The 22169-nt window shown below is 45.4% G+C and overlaps 1 protein-coding gene across 1 annotated transcript in view; it reads left to right on the top strand.

Moving 5' to 3' along the window:
• The window catches only part of grin2ca (glutamate receptor, ionotropic, N-methyl D-aspartate 2Ca), a 57629-nt gene that overhangs the window by 29527 nt on the left and 5933 nt on the right, over positions 1–22169 (top strand). The window contains exons 3-9 of the mRNA XM_068578222.1: positions 550–1151; positions 6460–6574; positions 9753–9964; positions 15925–16093; positions 17901–18054; positions 19027–19152; positions 19770–19999. Coding sequence (XP_068434323.1) covers positions 550–1151; positions 6460–6574; positions 9753–9964; positions 15925–16093; positions 17901–18054; positions 19027–19152; positions 19770–19999 — 1608 coding nt within the window. The remainder of the gene's footprint in view (positions 1–549; positions 1152–6459; positions 6575–9752; positions 9965–15924; positions 16094–17900; positions 18055–19026; positions 19153–19769; positions 20000–22169) is intronic.

Consider the following 22169-nt stretch of genomic DNA (forward strand, 5'->3'; position numbering starts at 1 on the left):
GCTCCAGGAGGCTTTTTTGGGGAATCTGGCTCATATCATGCTGGATGTTCACAGTTATGATCGATATATCTTTTAAAAGTATTTTTTTTTTGCAGATATACATTTTTTTTCCCAAGACTTTGCTGAATAAATACATACAATAAACACAAGTATTGGAATTAATTTGGTGTTCCTTCGACTTAAACACAAAGAAAAGGAGGTCTGGAGACAACGTTGGTTACGGGTTAGAAAACAATTGGAAAACAATAGAATCTGTCGATAACCTTTAACCAATTTAAGTATTTGAGTATTTATTTATGATGTCACATGACTGCTGGTCACATGACAGATCCATCATGGCTTCTTCAGCGTCTTTAGCTGAGCTGAAAAGCTCTTGATGGAGAGTTTTTTACAGGATCTTATGAGAGCAAACGCTTGATCGATGTGTTCGCGGACCGTGGGAAAGATGAGGATCTGACGATGATGACGTATGTTCCAGCTTCTGGCTGTGGTACTGGTTTGGACTGGGTTTTTGGGGGGTTCTCGTGACGATGTGTTCCTCTTCCTCAGGGCGAGGGCTCCAACTTCCTGCAGCTGGGCTCGTCCATCGAGCAGCAGATCAACGGCATGTTCAAGGTGATGGAGGAGTACAACTGGGACAGCTTCGTGGTCATCACCAGCCTGTACCCGGGCTACGAGGCCTACGTGGATTACGTGAAGTCCTTCGCCGACACCAGCTACTTCATCTGGGAGCTGCAGGACGTGCTGACCTTCGACATGTCGGCCGACGGCATGAACGACGTGCGGGCGCGGCGGCTGCTGCAGCAGATCGACGCCCAGGTGCTGCTGGTGTACTGCTCGCACGACGAGGCCCAGTACCTGTTCAGCATGGCCAGCGAGTCCCGGCTGGTGGGGCCGGGCTACATCTGGATCATCCCCAGCCTGGCGGTGGGGAACCCGGACGCGGCGCCGCCGGACAGCTTCCCCGTGGGGCTCATCAGCATCATCACGGACCGCTGGCGGATGAGCCTGAGGAAGCGGGTGCGTGACGGCGTGGCCATCGTGGTGAAGGGCGTGCAGAGCTTCCGGAAGCAGCGCGGCTTCGTGCCCGAGGGCCAGAGCGACTGCCACAACGCCGTCAGGCCGCCCGCCGCCAACGACACGCTGTTCAGGTCGGTGGCGCCGCCCGGTTTCAAGTTTCATTTCGTGGCGTTTTAGTGCGACGCTTCCGAAGCTAATTCAATCATTTTTACTTTATTGTGCCAAATATGGACGAGACCCCCGTTTGTATGGTATTGACTGATCGATCAATATCAGGAAATAATCGTAATAACTTTCACGTTGTCGACTTATCGTTTCATATATGGACACGACCGCCATCTTTTTTACGATGTTTACTTATGGTACGCTGTATGGAGACAACCTCCATCTTTTTTTGCGATATCAACTTATCGTACGATATATGGACACGACCGCCATCTTTTTTTTACGATATTTACTTATCGTACGATAATTTAGGACACGACTGCCATCTTTTTTACGATGTTTACTTATTATGCGATATATGGACATGGCCGCCATCTTTTTCACAATATCGACCTATTGTACGATATATGGACACAAGCTCCATCTTTTTTACGATGTTTACTTATCGTACGATATATGGACATGACCGCCATCTTTTTCACAATATCGACCTATTGTACGATATAAGGAAATGACCTCCATCTTTTTTACGATGTTTACTTATCGTACGATATATGGACACGACCTCCATCTTTTTTATGATATCGACTTATCGTACGATAAGTTAGGACACAATCTTCATCATTTTTACGTTATCGACTTATCGTACGCTATACGGACACGACCGCCATCTTTTTCTCTGACCGTCATATAGCCCGTCGTGTTTACGCTTGTTTTTGGATATTTGAACATGAATCCGGAATAAACAGCAAACATCGCTAACGGAGCTTGAGAGTCCAACAGCATCGTTAGCAATGACTTATCGTCAGCAGATAACTTAATCAGACACTTCAATTACCTTTTTAATTAATTCTCAGAGTAATAAGTCTCCGTTTTCCATGTTGGACAACTAAGTTTCATGTATCAGGCTAGTGGCTGAAAAAAGGCTTAATCAAGCTCTGCAACATCCAATGAAAGTATTTATCGTGACATTTAAAGGCACCGGCAGCACAAAGGGCGCCATCGCTCTCCTTCCTCTCATCGCCTTCTTTCCACAGGAGAAACAGCAGGAAGTTGTGTTTCACTGACAGTCACTTCAAAGAGTCAAACTGCGAGAGGCTGCAGGGGAATGCGCTGCATTACGTCGTGTTTAACATGGTGGATGCATCGTTATGTGAAGCAGAGGAACTGGCAGCAGCAGCAGTTTGGTGACTTCCACTTCTCTGTGCTACTTTACATTTTGTTGAATTTACAAGTTCAGCTCTGACAATAGACTTCCATTTGTTCCCAGAGTCTGGCGTGACGGATATTTGAACAGCGCTGTTTATTCAGGGAGTCGCAGAGGTTGTTTCTGTGGAGTCCTTCAAAGGATTTGCATTGTGTAAACGCTTGTGTGTAGAAGAAAAAAGGATTGTCCGTGTCCGACAGCAGGGACGTGCGCTTCTTTTATTCATACCTGCACGAAAAGGAGGCGACGCGCGATGCGTGTTAAACAGAACGCGGTTCCTCTCGCGTTGAGCAAGATGTCCGCCGGGGCCCACGAGAGGAGAGAGGCTCCCGCCACGGAGACCGCCCTGCAGTGCTTTGTGGGTAAAATGATGTTTATTGTGAACGTGAGATATGAACCCCTCGTGGCTTTAGACTAACTTTCACGGTGTCTCGGCTGTTTGGACATAAAATAGATGCTAAGGATGACAATAGGCCCTTTAACGAGCTCAGGTGAGACGCAGGACTGGGGACAGTCCTAAGCCACGCCCACCTGAGCTCGTTAAGGACCCACTTAACGAGCTCAGGCTGGACAATCTTATGCCACGCCCCCCTGAGCTTGCTTACACCCCTTAACGAGCTCAGGTGGGTGTGGCTTGGGACTGTCCCGAGTTCAGCAGCTCACATGAGCTCGTTAAGGGGGTCCTTAACGAGCTCAGCGTCTCTTGCTCGTTAAGGACCCCTTAACGAGCTCAGGTGAGCCGCCGGACTCGGGACCGTCCTAATCCTTCCGTCCAGTCGAGGTAACTCTTCAATCCGACCCGGAGCAGGGGAGGAAAGGAGGGAGGGTGGTTGGATTCATGACACGACGATCCTCTTCGTCACGACGGTCTCGTCTTCATCGCCGTCGCGCTTTTGCGATCAACACCGACACTCGTTCACTTAAATGTATTTTCACATAAAATGATCAAGTTCTCGCCCCCAAAAAAACAACTTCCACATTCAGCTATTCCAGACTCTTTTTTTTAAAGATTCAGCACAGTTTTGCGGTTCCTGATGGAATAGATCGACGCAGACCGTCGGCGTCGGCGTGCAAGCGGCAGGTCCTCGGCGTCCCGCCGGCCTCCTTTTCCTGCCAACACGGCTCGACTCCTCCAGGAAGACAGACGCCGGCTGATCGTCCACGAGAGGAGAACGCCATCACGGCTCGTTTGAAGTCTTCCAAACAGATCATTACGTCTCCTTTTTTTTCACTCCAGTGTCTCGGGTTTGAGTTTGTTTGGGCCTCCTGATGGTCGGGGGGTCGCCGCCCTCGTTACTTCCTGGTATATCATAATAGACGCATCAGGAATAGATTTGCACAATGAGGTCAGGAGTGGTTTATTTATGCATGACTTCCCATCTGTCTGCCGATGTGAAAACGTTTCACAGCGACTGTCACACTTTTCACAAAACCCGCGTCCGTCCTCCTCCAGCTTCCTCCTCGCGTCCTCGGCTCTGGACGTCCTGGAGGGGGCGGGGCTTCTCCTGGCTCTTTTTGAACGTGCCCCCCCAAAAAAAGAAGAGCGATCTGACGTCATCTGGGCCGCCGAGAAAATCCTGTTGCGTTTAGAAAAAACGATTTTAAATCAGCGAAGGGAAGAAAAAAAAACAGCTCGGGCTTCAGATTCTGGCTCATGTGGACCGAGGTCACCCGGGAGGATCGGAGATGTGTGTGTGGAGTGTAGATGTGTGTGTGGAGTGTAGATGTGTGTGTGGAGTGTAGATGTGTGTGTGTGGAGTGTAAATGTGTGTGTTGTCAGTGTAAATGTGTGAGTGGAATGTAAATGTGTGTAGTGAGTGTGTGCAGCAGTGTTGTCGTGTGTTGTCGTCAGACAGTATCCTGCATTATGAATCAATCTCTCTCTCTCTCTCTCTCTCTCTCTCTCTCTCTCACTCTCTCTCTCTCTTTCTCTCTCTCTCTCTCTTGTCAGAAGTCATTTCTCTCTCCTGGAGTCGGTTCACAGCTTCAGGGGAGACAACTATTCTTTTGTAAAACCCAAAGCGAGCATGAAAAAGTGGGAACAGGGAACATTATCTCGGACTTTGATACTCCCCCCTCCCCTCCTCCCTCCTCCTCTTCCTCCTCCCCCTTCCTGAACCCGGCGGGTTGCGATCTGATGAAGGTCGGCGGGACAGAACAAAGCACTTTGCATTAACTTTGCAGCCGGTCGTCGCTTCTCTCTGCAGATCAAACGCCGGCGTCCCCCGAGGCGCTCAGACTTGTCCTCAATTGATTGGAGACTCAACGAGCTCCCGGTAATGAGTCGGCTCACCTGTTAATTGGATTACTCGCAGATTAGCAGATTAAATGGGTTTTTCTCGCGCAGACGGCGCCGGCGGCCGTCCTCCTCCCGGCGGGCTTTCGTCACCTCGGCTGGCGAGCCGAGGTGAGAGAGAGCGCCGCAGGGTTTGATATAACAGGATGTGAGTGATGACACGGTGCAATCGGAGGAGAGAGAGAGAGAGAGAGAGAGAGAGAGAGAGAGAGAGAGAGAGAGAGAGAGACGCTCTCTCTCTCTCCTCACTGCAGAAGCTGTCAGATGATAAACCCGGTGTGTCTCCGTGTCGCTGCAGCGCTCTGGTGGAGTGACGAGGCGTTTCTGTGACATTATCCAGCGAGTTTTAAATGGAGGCGTTTAATACGACACATGAGGAATATATGAAAAAGTAGAGTGAGTTAAATGAGGTTAGAATGAGAGCTGGTGAGGATTTTTCTTTTTGTTCCCTGAATTATAATTTCTTTAACGCCCCGGGTTAAAATACTGCATTCTGGCAATAATTTGCAGACCTGTTTAACACCAATATATTCATGAAAAGTATTTGAATATAGCGTTCAAAAAGCACGCTCAAATGATGAAGTGAACACATGAAACGTGTCCTTAACTATCCAACGACCTTTTAGAATCAAGAAAACACACAAATATTTATAATAGTGCCTTCTTCATCCACCTTTTAAAGGCAGCCAGATTATTCATCAGATTATTCGTCAGTTAAAGAAAAGAGAAAGCAGAAAAGAGGAAGGAAATATAAAAAAATAAACTAAACTTGTGCATTGGCAGGAAGAGTTTCAATCAGTTCCACGCAGGCGGGTCTTTACCGCTGCGGCCGTTCGTTAGCTTCGATGCTAACAGCGCACGGCTAACGGTTTCTGGCATCCAACTATCTTTTAGAATAAAGAAAACCCAGAAATATCTGTACCTATATTCATCATCTTTAAAGGCAGCCAGATTATATGTCAGATTAAGAAAAAAGAAAGCAGACAAGAGGAAGGACGGCAACCTTTCAGACGAGTGTTGATCCAACTGCACGAACACAAACGATCACTTTTCTCACGAAAAGCTGAAAAAAAACTGAAAAGTGTTTTTTGTGTTGTGAAATCCAGAAAAAAACTTTAAAAAAATAAAACAAAACTTGTGCATTGGGAGGAAGAGTTTCAATCAGTTCCACTGTGTGAACGCACATTACTTCACGCAGGCGGGTCTTTACCGCTGCGGTCGCTCATTAGCTTGAGTGCTAATAGCGCACGGCTAACGGTTCCTGGCGGCAGAACCTGCGCTTCTTAACTATGCCTCCACATTACGTGTTGAATCTTTCTTTTTTTGCAAAAAAGAGGTGAATGCCCAATAAAATATGCGTTTTATGACTCGTTCTAACACTCGGAGAGACTTCACATGGAAAGTTATCGTATCATTACAACAATTATACAATCATAAAATGCTCTATTTTTACAGTTCAACTAACACACTGCCATGTGCAGAAAATCTGAGTGATCTTTTTTGGGGCTCTGCATCTGCGTTCAACACAATCCTGATAACATCCAACACCTTTAGTGGCACCTGAGCCACCGTCTGCCACCAATCTTCACGCGTGAATTATTAATTAAAAAGGGAAAGTTTTTTCCTTCCTTCTCACACTCCTATTTTGTGATTTGCACAAAACTAATTGATGGCCTTTTTTCAATGATTTTGGACGGAATTTTAGTATATATCTATTTTTTACCCCCCAAGTAACTGATCATCTTCCTCTTTGGTCTTTGCTTCCCTGCAGGCACATGCTGAATGTTACCTGGGAACACAACGACTTCTCCTTCAACAGCAACGGCTACCTGGTGAACCCGGCCATGATCATCATCACTCTGGACCGAGAGCGGCAGTGGGACAAGGTGAGCGCACGTCCTCCGTCCTGTTGTCCGGCTTCAATTACCGCGATGATTGACGTCAGGCTACCTCGGGTTTCTCGGACGCCGATCGGCCCTCAAACAGTCTCGTTAACTCGAACCAGAAGTCGGTCATCGGCATAGTACAGACAAAGATGTTCTAACGATACAATGGCAAATAAACTCAGAGTTTAGCGGCGCTGCCAGCGGCGCTATCGACCCCTCGGAGCGGACGCTTGAAATCGCGGTTTGCGACTCAAAACTGAGGACTTTTCTTTCCTCATCGATGCTTAATTTGTTCTGCACAACTATTAGCGACGTTCGCTAAGAAAGCGTAAACGAACAAAATCATGAACTCCAAATGTATCGGCCCACAATCTAGTGAACCTGGAGGTGTAAGTTGCCCCTTTTGAAGTAACAACATGTTGAGTATAAAGATCTTCAGTATCGAGCACGACCTTTATAACATTCATGGGATTTAAACTGAAACGTGCCGGCGTGGATGGAGCCTAAATTTATTGACTAAATGCATAAAACCACGATGTAGCTTGAAGAATGAGAAAAACAGAAGAGCTGTTTTGCAGTTACAGTGCGTCTTCCTCTGCAGAGGGTGATTTCATACATGGCTGGTTTCTTTGTAAAGAGTCCATTCAAACCAGTGAACTACTTAACATGAAGTACTTTTTCTGAGTTATACCTTTCACACACAAACCTGTCACTTACTCCCCCAATCTTTTAAAAAAAAACAAGATATTAAAAGACGGCCCACGCAGTCGGTGGGTGCGTTTATCTGGAGATTGAAACATTAATTTAAAACCCTGCAGGATGCAGGCGAGCGACGTCAGACCGGGGGGAGGCGACTCGCTCCGCTGGTTGAGGAGAAGGCGTTTAGTTCGACGTCGACACTCAAAGTAAACAGCCGCAGGCGGCTTTTTTTTCAAAGTTAATTATGTTAAATTCATGTTTACGGTGTGCGACTTCCTGTTAATTCCCAATATGTTGTCGAGGCTGCGCGCTAACGGGAAGCTATTTGGTAATGGGAGCTGACAGAAGTCACTTAGAAGTAACACGGCAGCTGCTCCGAATCCATCTATTTATTCGTTAATGTTATGCGGGTCGGTCAAATGATGTAAAACATACATAAAATCATGTAAAGTAGGTGATCAGGACGTTGGCTTGAATGCTTTTTTAACCTCTGATGATGTTAACAATCTAAAACACAAAGCTAATAACGTTAGCAGCTAACGGAGGTTCCTTTCGGTCACATCCTGATTTTTTTTTTGGAGAGCAAATTTTTTTTAAAGTTTTTTTTTCATAGAGCAGATTTTAGTTTTGAGAGCTTTTTTTCAGAGAATTTTTTTTTTTTTTTTTTTTTTTTTAAGAGTGGTTTTTTTAAAAAAAAAAAAAATTTAGATCTTTTTTTTTTAATTGAGAGCAAAGATTTGGAGATAATTTACTTACAACCTTTTTTTTTTTTCAGAGCAATTCTTTTTTTTGTGTGTTTTTTTTAGATCTTTTTTTTTTTTTAAGTGTTTTTAAAAAAAAATTTTTTAGATCTTTTGTTTTAATTGAGAGCAAAGATTTGGAGATAATTTACTTACAAACTAGAAATTTGCTCTGGTAAAAAAGACACAAATCTACCTTCATACGCTTGTTACTGAGATTATCTTTCACAAGATGCTTTTTTTTGTTCTTCTTCTACTTCTTTATTTTCCGTTTACACGTTTAAGTTTGCAGTTTGTTTGTTACGCTCACGCATCGCCTCTCCACTTCACTGCTGTTATCTGCAGCGTGAGATGCCAGCTGCTGTTTCTCCGGCTGCATATCTGTGACACACACACACACACACACACACACACACACACACACACACACACATGGACATTACAGTCTCGCCGTCTGGTTTAGTACAACCCCCCCCCCTCCGCCCCACAAAAAAAGCTGATTGAAGTATTTCCCCCAGTAGGTTTTTGTACTGGCAGTCACTCCTGTCATGACATCACTTTTTAATGTGCTGCGTGCAACAAAACTCTTTTTTTCCAATATGGATGAGCAGTGAAGACTTTTTTTTTCATCTCCGTCGACGTTCCTGGAATTAAAAATTCTGATTGACTCGACTGAAAAGCCCACGAGTGTTTCACGCTGCAGACGAACAGCGGGAACGATCAATGTGACGAAGAGGACGGATGAAGAGTCCAGAGAGAGTCTGGATATTTGTTCTCCTCCTCTTCCTCCATCCCCCTCCTCTTCTTCCTCCTCTTTTCATTTCACTGTGACGAGCTGTACTCGTAACATTTGTGTAAAAACACAAATTTAATGAAATGAATAATTAATTACATGTTTTGTTTTCCGTAGTTGATTTAATTCATTTTTTTGCTGCATTGTTAATAGGAATCCTGAGTATTCATTTTGGTGGATAATTAATCTCAGTAATGACATTTCAGCCTTAATTAGACTCGTTATGTTAAATCAGAACTGAGGAATGTTTTCTTGACGAATCGGCTTCTTCCATTTACACGAAAACACGTTAAAAAAACGACCGCGGCCCGGACGCTCACCACCACAAACATCTGTAATTTCCTTTTTCTGCGTCCTGTTAGCCGAAGCGTCTTTAATAAGCTCGTCTGATGCGGCATGGAGTCAACAATCAAGAGGATGAGTTGGTGTTTTAGCTAATTGGCGTCCAATTGGCCCTCCGCGACCTTGATTCCTTCATTCACTCCACCCTCCCTCGCCGCCCGAGTCAAAGCGTGGAACGCGGTCCTAAACAGGTCACGGCTTATCCAAATAAATGTTTAATTTCAGATCTTGATTACGTATTAGTGTCGCTTGAACGCTCGTTTCCCCACAACATCCAATTAAAATTAGCCCGGCTGGTAATATGGCGAGAGGGTGGAATTGCTTTCGTTGCAGTCGATGTGAAAGTGCTCTCTTTACCCTCCCCCCCTCCTCTCCCCTCCTCTCCCGCCCCCGAAAAACAATTTCCTCTGATACTCAAAACCCCTTCTCGCTGCCGCGATGCACAAATCACGACGAGGACGCTCGATAACAACGCGGGAACAACTCGGAGACGACTGTGTTAGGATGTGAGGTCCAGACAGGCCGCGGTGTGAGATGAGGTGAGCACGTGGAGTTCACTACGGATATTTTCTCACCTCGTCCTCTCTCCCTCGTCTCCATCCAGGTGGGCACCTACGAGATGGGCATCATGCAGATGAGGTACCCGGTGTGGCCGCGGTACGGCTCCTACCTGGAGCCGGTGTCGGACTACCGGCACCTGACGGTGGCCACGCTGGAGGAGCGGCCCTTCGTCATCGTGGAGGCGGTGGACCCGGTGACCGGCACCTGCGTCAGCAACACCGTGCCCTGCCGCCGGCAGTCCAACAAGACGGAGACGTGAGTGACGCCGGATGCCGTCCAGAACTTCAAAGACGTCGGTTCGCCGAAACTTTAGCGTCAAATTTAGCGCAGGAAATCTTGAGTTGTGGTTACAAACTGGTTGTGCGAGGTGGCAGTGACCTGCAACCACCAAATTTGAACCACTTCATTGTTGAATCCAAGTGGACGCGTGTGCCAAATATTAAAGGAGTTCCTTCGATGCTTCCTGAGTTATGGCATTTATTTTAAGGAAATAAATGCAAGGTTGAAGCACCGCGGTGACGTTACAGAGCGGCGGCGCTTTCATTACTAAACAAACATCCTGAACCGAGTGCAGACACTCAACCAGCTGTGAGCCGAGTCTCACTTTGGCAGCAACGTACCGCCGGCTCTGCCAGCTAATTAGCTCGAGCTCATTTGTGATTACAAAAAAAACAACAACAAAGGCAACATTCAGCATGGGCAAAAATCAAAAGCTGCTACCTGAGTGATGATGACGCAGCTAATGAAAAGAGAAAAGAAGACGTTGTCATAAAAACGTTGGATGGATGGATGGTCTTTATCGTCCTTGGAGGGAAAATACATATAATTATATTTAAATTATGTCTTAAACTATTGCAGTGTTTGATGTTATGCATCAATCAGCCAAATTCCTTGTAGGTGCAAACGTATTTGTCAAAAGACCGACTCAGAAAGAAATATGTCAGGCTGACATTGGGGTACATGTACACTACCGTTCAAAAGTTTGGGGTCACTTAGAAATGTCCTTATTTTTTCAAAAAAAAAGCACTGATTTGATCAATGAAGATCATTAAATGAATCAGAAATACCCTCTCTACATTGTTAACGTGGTAAAAGACTATTCTAGGTGGAAACGTCTGGTTTTCAATGAAATATCAACATCGGTGTATCGATGCTATGACTCCAGTGTCCTGATGTTTGCTAATCGATTAATAGATGAGTAGAACATCCTTGAAAATCCTTGAAACCCCTGGAAAACCATTGAAACCCCATACAAAAACATGAAACACATTTAAAACCCTTTACCAAAAAACCTTGAAACTCCTTGAACAAAAAATCAATTCCTTGAAAATCCTTGAAAAACACTGAAAACCCTTAAAACTGCATTAAAAACCTCGAAAACCATTTAATCAATTACTTGGAAACCCGTAAAAAACCCGTACCATTCCTGGAAAACCCTTGAAAACCTTTGAAAACCCTTGTGCAGTAATGTCACACAGCTGAAAACAGTTCTGCTGGTTAGAGAAGCTATAAAATTGTTCTTCCTTTCAGCTGGTTGAGTATCTGGAGCATCACATTTGTGGGTTCCATTAAAAAAAAATTGTACGGGTGACCCCAAACTTTTGAACGCTAGTGTATATATATATATATATATGTGTATATATATATATATATATATATATATATATATATATATATATATATATATATATATATATACATATATATATATGTATATATATATATATATGTATATATATATATATATATGTATATATATATATATATATATATATATATATATATATATATATATATATATATATATAGGTAATTCATCTAGGTAAGGTTTGCTGTCATCAAACCATCTTATAAAACTCGTCTTCACACCAGCGTTTGGTCCCATGTGCACTATCAAACCTTAACGTGCTCATCTTAATTGATTTCATATCTAACTCGAGAGCGCCATTAGCCACGAGATTAAGGGGCTCTTCCTCCCCGCCGCCATTAGCCCCGGCGTGACTCCTTATCGCTCGGCGAGGTGAGGTACTCATTAGGCCGCTCGGCCCGAGTGTGAACAACCCCGTGTGATCGCCCCGCGACCCAATCCGGGAGATATATGTGCTGCATGGCGGGGTATCAATTAGATGGGACGATTAGGCCGTGTCATCAATGCTCAACACCTCCAGACTGATATTGGTGTTCATTAGCGGGGGGGAAGGCGGAGGAGGGGGGGGGCATTATCCATTACTGACAAAAGGCGTTAACGAGATGAGCGGGAACGCCAGATGAGGATCGCGTCCCCTCCAGGGTTCAGGAGGGCTGTGGTGCTTTATCGCTCTGCCGGTACAGAACGTGCATACCGCCCCTGATCCCACGAAGGCATAAATTTAATGGAGCTGAAACATCAAAGGCGGAAGGAGATGAAGTCAATACGGGGTGAGTTAGGCAATCGGATGAAGGAGAACCCAATGGACGTTGCAATGAAGGGGGAAGATGTTTAAGACGCTTTAAACTGTCTGAACTGAAGTCACGTCTGTGTTCATGGTGAGCGTCTTCACATAACGCTCACCGGTTATCACCACATCGTGCTTGGATTTAATTCATTTTCCATTTTAGTCTGTGAAAATGCCCCGTTACGATCGACCAGACCCCAAAGTGACCTCTTCAAATCACTTACAGCACCTCCTCCGAAAGCCCTTAACCCGAAAATGTCTACGGTTTACAGGAAATTACAACAAAGCAGCGAATCCTGACGTTTGAGACGTTGGAACCAGCTAATGCTAACACGGTGGCGTCCGCTGTGTCCGCCGATACGCCGAGTTCAGGTCCTGGAAGGGAAGAAGACGGCTTTGAGAACATCTCTGCTTCATGAGTCTCCCTCGACACGGCCACGACTCAGACCCTCGTCGCTGCTTTCTAAATAGGGACGCATCGCTCGCGCAGGTTCCTCCATGTCGATCCCTCAGCCGGCTTCGAGCCCCTGCGTTCGGCCAGCCGGGCGGACCATCTGTGTTCGGTTCCCTCGTCCGTCCTCCGAGAGGCCTGACGGACGGCCGGCAGAGCCCCGACGCCGCTTCGGCTGAAGCGTCCCGGAGCAGTTAACGCACAAGCTCGTCCCCAATTTGGACCCTACGCGTTAGAGAACATCCCCGAGCTCTCGCTGCTTTATTAGTGCCGGCAAGACTCTGGAGATTTATTCAGAGGCAAATGCGCTGGTGAAGGTATTGACCTGGGAAGATAATGTCATCACACATTAACTGTGTTTGATGGGAGCCGGATCATAAGTTGATTTAATCAAAGTGGAGAGCGAGTGCAGCTGTGTTCAGGCTCGCTCAGAGCGTCAGAACCAAGAACAAGGTCCCAGAAAACCAACGTCTTGCACACTGGAGTGTCTTCACGTTATCTCTGTGAGGTCAGGGTGCTGCTCACCTGGTTGTGGTACCTGACAAAGACCGTACGACTACGCGACAGACGAGTGAAGATGTTCTTGCGTTCGTCAACACTTCTCAGTGAGAACGTCGTCTCTGTAAATGTTCTCGAAGAAGCGGCGTAACCGACCCCCTGAAGCAGCTTCCCAACGTTTCCCTACGAAGATGTCGACACTTTGAGTAAATAACCCGACTCCATTTCCCCAAAAGATCCGTTTGAATGCGGCTGGCAGCCCTGAACCCTGGCATCTGGTGAGCGGGGGGATGTTGGGGCCGCTGTGTTTACTCGCGGTCTGCTGTGGCTGCCGTGTTTTTTCCTGCAAAAGTGTTCATTCGTCGCGGTTTGTTGTGGCCCGGCGCCGCCTGGCCGGTCCGTCTCATTGCCTCCCGGCTTCCTGATGTGTGGGCGCCGAGTCCATTAGAGCGGCGGTCCGGGGGAGGTTACGGGCCGACGTGTCATTAGTGCTCCCCGCATCGCGCCCACGGCTCACTGGCTCGCTGCCGCACCGCCTCACACTGCACTTCTTGTGCGCTGTAGAGGTGTGTGTGTGTGTGTCTGTGTGTGTGTGTGTGTGTGTGCGTGTGTGTCTGGGTTTTGGGTTTCCTCTGAAAGAAAAGAAACGTTTAATGTTGGACCGTAACCTTTCTTTGGATGGATAGAAAAACACTCTGGTTGTATAGAAGTCTATGCTTCATGTGTTGAAGCTGCATTCTCTCTCCTGACCACCAGGGGGCGACTCCTCTGGTTGTATAGAAGTCTATGCTTCATGTGTTAAAGCTGCATTCTCTCTCCTGACCACCAGGGGGCGACTCCTCTGGTTGTATAGAAGTCTGTGCTTCATGTGTTAAAGCTGCATTCTCTCTCCTGACCACCAGGGGGCGACTCCTCTGGTTGTATAGAAGTCTATGCTTCATGTGTTAAAGCTGCATTCTCTCCTCACCACCAGGGGGCGACTCCTCTGGTTGTATAGAAGTCTATGCTTCATGTGTTGAAGCTGCATTCTCTCTCCTGACCACCAGGGGGCGACTCCTCTGGTTGTATAGAAGTCTATGCTTCATGTGTTAAAGCTGCATTCTCTCCCCTGACCACCAGGGGGCAACTCCTCTGGTTGTATAGAAGTCTATGCTTCATGTGTTAAAGCTGCATTCTCTCTCCTGACCACCAGGGGGCGACTCCTCTGGTTGTATAGAAGTCTATGCTTCATGTGTTAAAGCTGCATTCTCTCTCCTGACCACCAGGGGGCGACTCCTCTGGTTTTATAGAAGTCTATGCTTCATGTACAGGATGACCATCAGCAACACAAAACAATGAACCCAGTGAAGCAACTAAAAAAAATTCCTCAAATAGCCGTTAAAACATGAAGCACTTTTTCCTCTAAATCAGAGTACAGGATGTTTCACTCGGCCACTAAACTCGACCGCACTCTCTTCCTGACTCACATCACCTGCGTCATCCCATTACCGTTAAAACTGAGGGACATTTTCATCCCCACGTTCCTGGTAATCCCGCTGATAAGTTAGGGGAATTGATTTCAGCCCTTACGTCAGCCTCGTGCACTTGGTATGCGGAGCCGGAAACTGTCTGTTCGGCTGCTTGTACGCTGAGTCTTTTACTTGATTTCTTTTTTTTTTTTTTTCAGGGTTGCTCCGGCGGCCTGGCATGTGGTCGGTATTACACGGGCGCATGTCCTCATTAAAACGGTTTAGCGTACTGTAGTACGCCACAACACATCCAAGTCTGGGTCAAACTGTCTGGGGCTCGGACGAGAGAGGGAGATGTGAACCGGTGCTACAGAGAGAGGAAATTACATTTTGAAAAAAGCAAAAAGAGCTTTCTGCAGCGTTCATGCTGCTCTGCTAGTTTGGATGAAGGATGCAGTGAGGCAGCGCTGCACGCAGAACCAGAAGAGGAAGCTGGTAATGCATGAAGGCATCGTCAGTAAAGGGAGTTTGCTGAGGAACGTCAGACTTCTGAGTATTCATGGTCTTCCTCTTGGGAATCAGTAGAAATATGAAGTGACGAGCAAAAGAGGCGATCAATGAACTAGCAACCAAGACTCACTGCTACACCTTTTAGACATTTTCACTGAAAAACAAAACATTGCCAAATATGTATACATCTAATCTTGTAAAATGTAGTTTTTTGGCGGGAAACTTGAGGCGGATCATCAGGAATCACTGATACAGGAATAAAGGAGTCAATGTTTAACATGGGATTTCTTTTTCTTTCTTTTTTCTGGATAAAAGTTTAGTTTTACTGAGGTATTGCATCAGCTCGAGCATTAAAACGCACCCAAACGCTTTAGATGATAATCTTCTGTGTTTAGATCATTAAGGGAGTGCAATGTTGATTCATTGTGAACTTAAACCAAAAGGGTTGGCAAAACTATGAGGAAAAGACACATTTTAAACCAGATTTATTCTGCATTACATTACATTATAAACAGGTGTTTGGACCGTTGAAGGTTATAATTTATCTCTTCTGTAGATATCGAGCCTCCAATTCTAATTATTGCTCAATATTTCACATTATGCTGTTTCATCCATTTTCAAATTTGAGGCTCGATTAAACTGGTATTCCCAAAAAACATACAAACAAGGTATTGGATGTAATTATGTGTGATTTCCCTTCAATTGATGATGCACAACGAGACTTTAATGGCATCGTTTATAACAGTGAGGACTGAGCCGTCCAGATGAACAGAAACCAATGAAAACCGTGAAGGATAAGTTTCACCCAAAGAGTTTCTCGTCCTCTCTCTCTCTCTCTCTCTCTCTCTCTCTCTCTCTCTCTCTGCCCCTCAGCATTGTGGGTCACAGCGAGCCGTACACTAAGCTGTGCTGTAAAGGCTTCTGCATCGACATCCTGAAGAAGTTGTCCCGCACCATAAAGTTCTCCTACGACCTCTACCTGGTCACCAACGGCAAGCACGGCAAGCTGGTCCGGGGCATCTGGAACGGGATGATCGGAGAGGTGAGAGCTTCACGGCGGCTTCTCTTTAATTAAAGGGCCACGACACTCACAGCGAGGCCACGTCTCTGTGAGCTGCTTCTCTGTGAGCTGCTTCCCGTTAGCGCCGCAGGGAAATATCTTCTGCAAGAGCTGCAAAACGTCTCAAAGTTATCCAGACACCAAGTGTCAACATTCCACTTCAATTGGGAGCAAGAAAGAAACATCTTTACGTAACGGAGAAGAGATAGAACCTGTTTAAAGTAGCAACATACGTATAGTAGCAACATAAAGTAGCAACAAAGTAGCAACGTACGTATAGTAGCAACATAAAGTAGCAACAAAGTAGCAACAAACATATAGCAGAAACATAAAGTAGCAACAAAATAGCAACATACATATAGTAGCAACATATAGTAGCAACATACATATAGTAGCAACATATAGTAGCAACATACATATAGTAGCAACATATAGTAGCAACATAAAGTAGCAACATACAGTAAAGTAGCAACATACAGTAGCAACATATAGTAGCAACAAAGTAGCAAGATTACAGTAATTGTTTCTTTGTGATTTCATCAGGTCTCTATTAGTTTTCTTATCACTGAAAACAGAAACTCAAATAAAAAGTATTCATGAAAGAAAATCTTTATCTTAACGTTGATTGATTTGATTACTTTTTAAAGTTATCCCAGTAAACCACAACGATAAGTTAACACGCTTAAAAACTGTCTCATTTCCTTTGATATTGAGCAACACAGTGTGTACAACTCAGTGTGTTACAACACAGTGTGTGTTACAACACAGTGTGTACAACACAGTGTGTGTTACAACTCACCGATAAGATAAGAGTGGAATCAGACTGAAAGGGTTTTTTTTGCCTCAGTTACACAACAAAAGCTACAAATCCATTATTAAGTCCAGAGTGACTTGGCACCAAGGTCACTGTGTTGATTGAGGAGGAAGAGGAGGAGGAAGAGGAGGAGGAGGCCTTGTGAATAATCTCCGTAGTTGGACGATACGACAACATTAGCTGGCCGGTGTTTTTCTCCTTTGTTCACACTTTGTGGCGGCGATCGAGCTCAACGAGGCGTCTTCCTCCAAGCAGCTGATGAGCTGAAGGAGGAGGAATGTGTCTGGACTGTAACTCCACCGCTGGAATAAACACTGAGCTCACACGGCAGGAGATATATATATATATATATATATATATATATATATATATATATATATATATATATATATATATATATATATATATATATATATCATTGTATATGTATTTGTTATGGAAGCCCATTTCTGCCACAAAAAAGTCATAATTATGACAACAACAAAAAATCATAATTATTACTTTTTTGTGGCGGAAATGGGCTTCCATAATTTATTACTTGTGTAGTTATTTGAATAAACACTGGTGTGTTACGGCAGGAACAACTGGACACGCGTATATATTATTTATTCATTAATTTATTAAATATGTCTTTTGTTTTGTGGCCATATTGTGCACAACGAGCTCCGGCCCGAGCAGTGAACTCATCCTGCTTGTGACGCCTTACGTAATGTGCATTATGCCATATGCAGCGATACCTCACGATGCATTAGAGATGGATTAGATTACACAATGCGTCGCTGCAACAGGCCGGACGGCGTTAGATGAAGGCTTTTGTCCTCAGGGACGCAGAACCACTGAGTTGCTCCACTGATGGAGGAGATTTATCTCAAAGGTCAGCAGTGGACGTCCAGCGACGCCGGATCAGAGTTATGATGACTCTGAACGTCACCTTAAATATATAAATATATATATATCTCTGTTGACTTCCATCAGGTGTTCTACAAGCGTGCGGACATGGCCATCGGCTCGCTGACCATCAACGAAGAGCGCTCCGAGATCATCGACTTCTCCGTGCCGTTTGTGGAGACGGGGATCAGCGTCATGGTCGCCCGGAGTAACGGGACCGTCTCGCCTTCGGCCTTCTTAGGTGAGAGACTCGCCCGCACTCCAAGGAAGTAACGCACACGCGTGTGGTCATGTGACGTGTACGGGTGTGGTCACGTGACGTGTAAGCATTCACTGCCGCCTCCAGTTATGCAATAATGTACGAGAGGCAGTGCTGTATCGTCAATAATGTACAGTGTGATATGTACGCAAGTGGTCATGTGACGTGTGGTCATGTGACGTGTGGTCATGTGACGTGTGGTTATGTGACGTGTACGGATGTGGTCATTAGGGGTGGGAATCACCAGAGGTTCCACGATACAATATCGTCACGATACTTAAGTCCCAATACGATATTATCGCGATACATTGAGTATTGCGATTTATTTTAAAAAATTCAACCGAAAATTGTCCCCAAAGAAAAACTTTGTCAACAAATTTGTCACCAAAACGTTCAGAATTGATTAAATAAAAGATCGATACTTGGCTTCCGTCTATCGATACCATATCGCCACGCAAAATATCGCGATACTATGCTGTATCGATTTTTTCCCCCACCCCTAGTGGTCAGAGACGTGTACAAATGTGGTCATGTGACGTGTTCGGATGTGGTCATATGACATGTACTATGATTAAAAAAAGCACAGGTTCCTTCCTCTGATTCACTGCCGCCTCTAGTTAAGCGATAATGTACGAGAGGCAGTGCTGTATCGTCAATAATGTACAGTTCAAAGTGTTATTATGCTGTAAATTATAGATGCAATATTGCCTCGAAAAAAATGCATATATAAATGCTCTTCTACTGGAAAAATGTCCCCGTGGGGGATTAATAAAGTATTTTACAATAGTACTATATCAAAGTAATATTCATGTATCTAATAGTAGAATGATTAGTTTATGTTTTAGTGTCTCCAGTTGTCTTCATCACCAGCTGCAGAGGAGGTTTAAACGTTGAGTCCTCCTCCTCTTCCTCTTCCTCCTCCTCCTCTTCCTCCTCCTCCTCTTCCTCCTCTAGAGCCGTACAGTCCGGCGGTCTGGGTGATGATGTTCGTCATGTGTCTGACGGTCGTGGCCATCACGGTCTTCATCTTTGAGTACTGCAGTCCGGTCGGCTACAACCGCAGTCTGGTCAGCGCCAGAGGTGAGTCCCGCCCCCTTCTCCGCCGCCCACCTGTCAATCACCTCTTCACCGCCACGACCACAGGGAGCAGGATTGTTTTTGTTTTATTCAGAGTTTAGAGAGTACGGAAGCACATTCACACCAGTAAAATAAAGACATAAGATCAAATGTAGCTGACCGGAAAGTCATAATCATGAGATAAAAAATACATAATCATGAGATAGAAAGTCATAGTTATGAGATAAGACTTCATCAAAAGACCATTTCACTTTAACTTTACATTAATGAGCTCAGCTTTAGGTCTCAGGTACGAGAGGCCGTGCTGTATCGTCAATAATGTACGGTTCAAGGGTGTTATAACTAAAAACTACTGGATGCCATTGTTTGACAAATTATTGAATTTGCAGTCGAGAACATGAACTATAAAGAGGTTGAAAAGCAGCTTGGGTCATTTGTTCTAATTATACATTTATATGTTTTCTTCACTAGGGAGCTCTTGTACTTATGACAATAGTGACATGAGAACACATGAGCAGATACCTTTCCCCCTTAACTTAACAAAGACCTTCTACTTAAATGAAGTGTCTTCAGGAGGCTGAACATTTAAAATATGCATTATTTTTGGACTCCGGTTCTAGAGCCCGGAGGTCCCACCTTCACCATCGGGAAGTCGGTGTGGCTGCTGTGGGGGATCGTCTTCAACAACTCGGTCCCCATCGAGAACCCGAAGGGCACCACCAGTAAGATCATGGTCCTGGTCTGGGCCTTCTTCGCCGTCATCTTCCTGGCCTCCTACACCGCCAACCTGGCCGCCTTCATGATCCAGGAGCAGTACATCGACACCGTCTCCGGACTGAGCGACAAAAAGGTGCAGCGCTCCGTCACTGTCAGTCCTGCATGTGTGTGTGTGTGTGTGTGTTGTCAGGCGTGTTGTTGTGTTTGATGTACAAGCTGAGAGGAAAAAACACCAAAGTGGTCTATTTCGGGTGTGCAAACAGCTATGAAATGCAAACATCCAGAAGTGTCAATGTCACACGGCGGTGACTTTCTCTCTTTTTCCCCCCACAAAAAAAAAAAAAGAGTTCATATTGAGTAAGTGTTGAAATTGAATTACATCCCGGGATTCTTTGGATAGAGTTGTCCGTGAGAAGCCTATGAAATGTAATACATAAGTGGATTTTCTGGTGGGGAGACGCAGATTATACTTTTTTTGGGGAGGAGGGGGGAGGGGCTATTATCTCATGCGTACTTGTCTGGCCCGAGGATGAGTTTCAGAGGAAAGTATTGACGAGGAAATCCGTGTCAAACTGCCAGCGCGGGGAAACGGTTTCTGGAATCTTTGGCTGAAGGGGGGATTAAAGAGGCATTTGAGGAAAAGGCCGAGCTGTCCGCCGCTCATTAGGATTCCGGCAAAGTCGTTTACAATTCCCCCGTCTCATTGCACATTAACGCCGCTCTGCTCCGAGGAGAAGAAGCGGGAAGTCGTCCTGACAGCGAGCCCCGTCGATTATTGAGCGGCCGTCTGTGCGGCGGCGGTGTTGGCGGCGATGGCGGCGGCGATGGCGGCGCAGGGGGGACGCGGAAGGGGTTTGAACCGCTGTTTTGTCCAGCTGCGCAGAACCCCTTCAGGTTAAGTAAATGTAAATGAGGAAGAAAGCGAAGAGCCCACGAAGGAGTGACCTTGTAAGAGGAGAGGGGGGGGGGGGGTGATGAAGACGAGCAGACGATGATTACCTCGTTCCCCGCAGAGTCGACGCTCCACTTGTACGTCCTCGCGATGAGGTAATGCGTCAATGTCGACTCCAACATCGACCGACCTCTTTCGATGCGACGTCCCTCCACATCTCCGTCCTGTGCTGTGTTGAAGTGAAGGAGCTCCATCGACAGGAGACTTACCTTTTAAAATATAATCCTCCCCTAGAGGAGGAAGACTGAGCGATTGTGATATAACACTGTAAATCATAGCTTGTTTTATAAAGAAGAAGAAAGCCCAAAACTGCTGTGTTTAGATGCATTGAACACCAGAATAAATATACAAGTGAAATAAATGGTTTGGTACATGAGAAAATTCAAATAGCCCCACCGGCCCTAATGGGTCCAATGGGTCCAATGGCCCCAATAGGTTCAATGGTCCCAATGGCCCCAATGGGTTCAATGGCCCCAATGTATTCAATGGCCCCAATGGGTCCAATTCCCCCAATGGCCCCAATGGTCCCAATAGCCCCAATGGCCCCAATGGGTTCAATGCCCCCAATGGCCCAATTGGACCCATTGGGGGCATTGCGTCCTCCCCTGAATGTTCTCTGTACTAAACTCTCTTACTTTGTTCTGCTTCACTTTTTAAAAGTCAACCTTTGCAGAGAGAATGTTCACATGTTGAATGTTCACATGTTGAATGTTCACATGTTGAATGTTCACATGTTGCGCTATGATTTGGGTTAGAGTTGGACTTTACAGCTGCATTATTTCAAACAAATAATCAATCAAAGCAAATCAAAAATAGAATTACTTATTTCCTAACTATTTAAATTGTATTATTTGAATGCAAACACCCACAATATATACAGAACATGTGATGGTTGCAGGCTGGAAGCCTTGCCTGCACATCTTATTCAACCCAGCAGTCCATCAGAACTCGACGAGGGAATCGCTAACATAATGGTATCGCCAGCAGGATGACGGGATCAGCATCGATGAAATCGTATCAATAACCATCCTATAGATCACGTAAACGTGACCGTGAGAGATCGGAAGAGGTCTGCCTCATTTTTCAAGACGTATAAATATCACCGTGGCCCTTTTCTCATCATGCAAACTTCAGCTCAAACGTTCCCTCTGCTAATGCGCCGGGAACACATCTGCATGAGGTTAATTAGAAAAAGGCGGTTATGTCGATTGCACTTCCACCCCGTCTCACTCCCTCGGCCCTCACAGCTGATTAAATGCATGCGGTGCTCCTCAACAGCAACAAAAACACACAAAAAAAGAAGGGCGAAATGTTAATTTCTTACTGCAGACGAGGATATTTGGATTCGAGT

This window comes from Clinocottus analis, unplaced genomic scaffold, assembly GCF_023055335.1.
Source record: "Clinocottus analis isolate CAN_PGR_092001 unplaced genomic scaffold, fCliAna1.0.p SCAF_16, whole genome shotgun sequence".
Lineage (NCBI taxonomy): Eukaryota > Metazoa > Chordata > Actinopteri > Perciformes > Cottidae > Clinocottus > Clinocottus analis.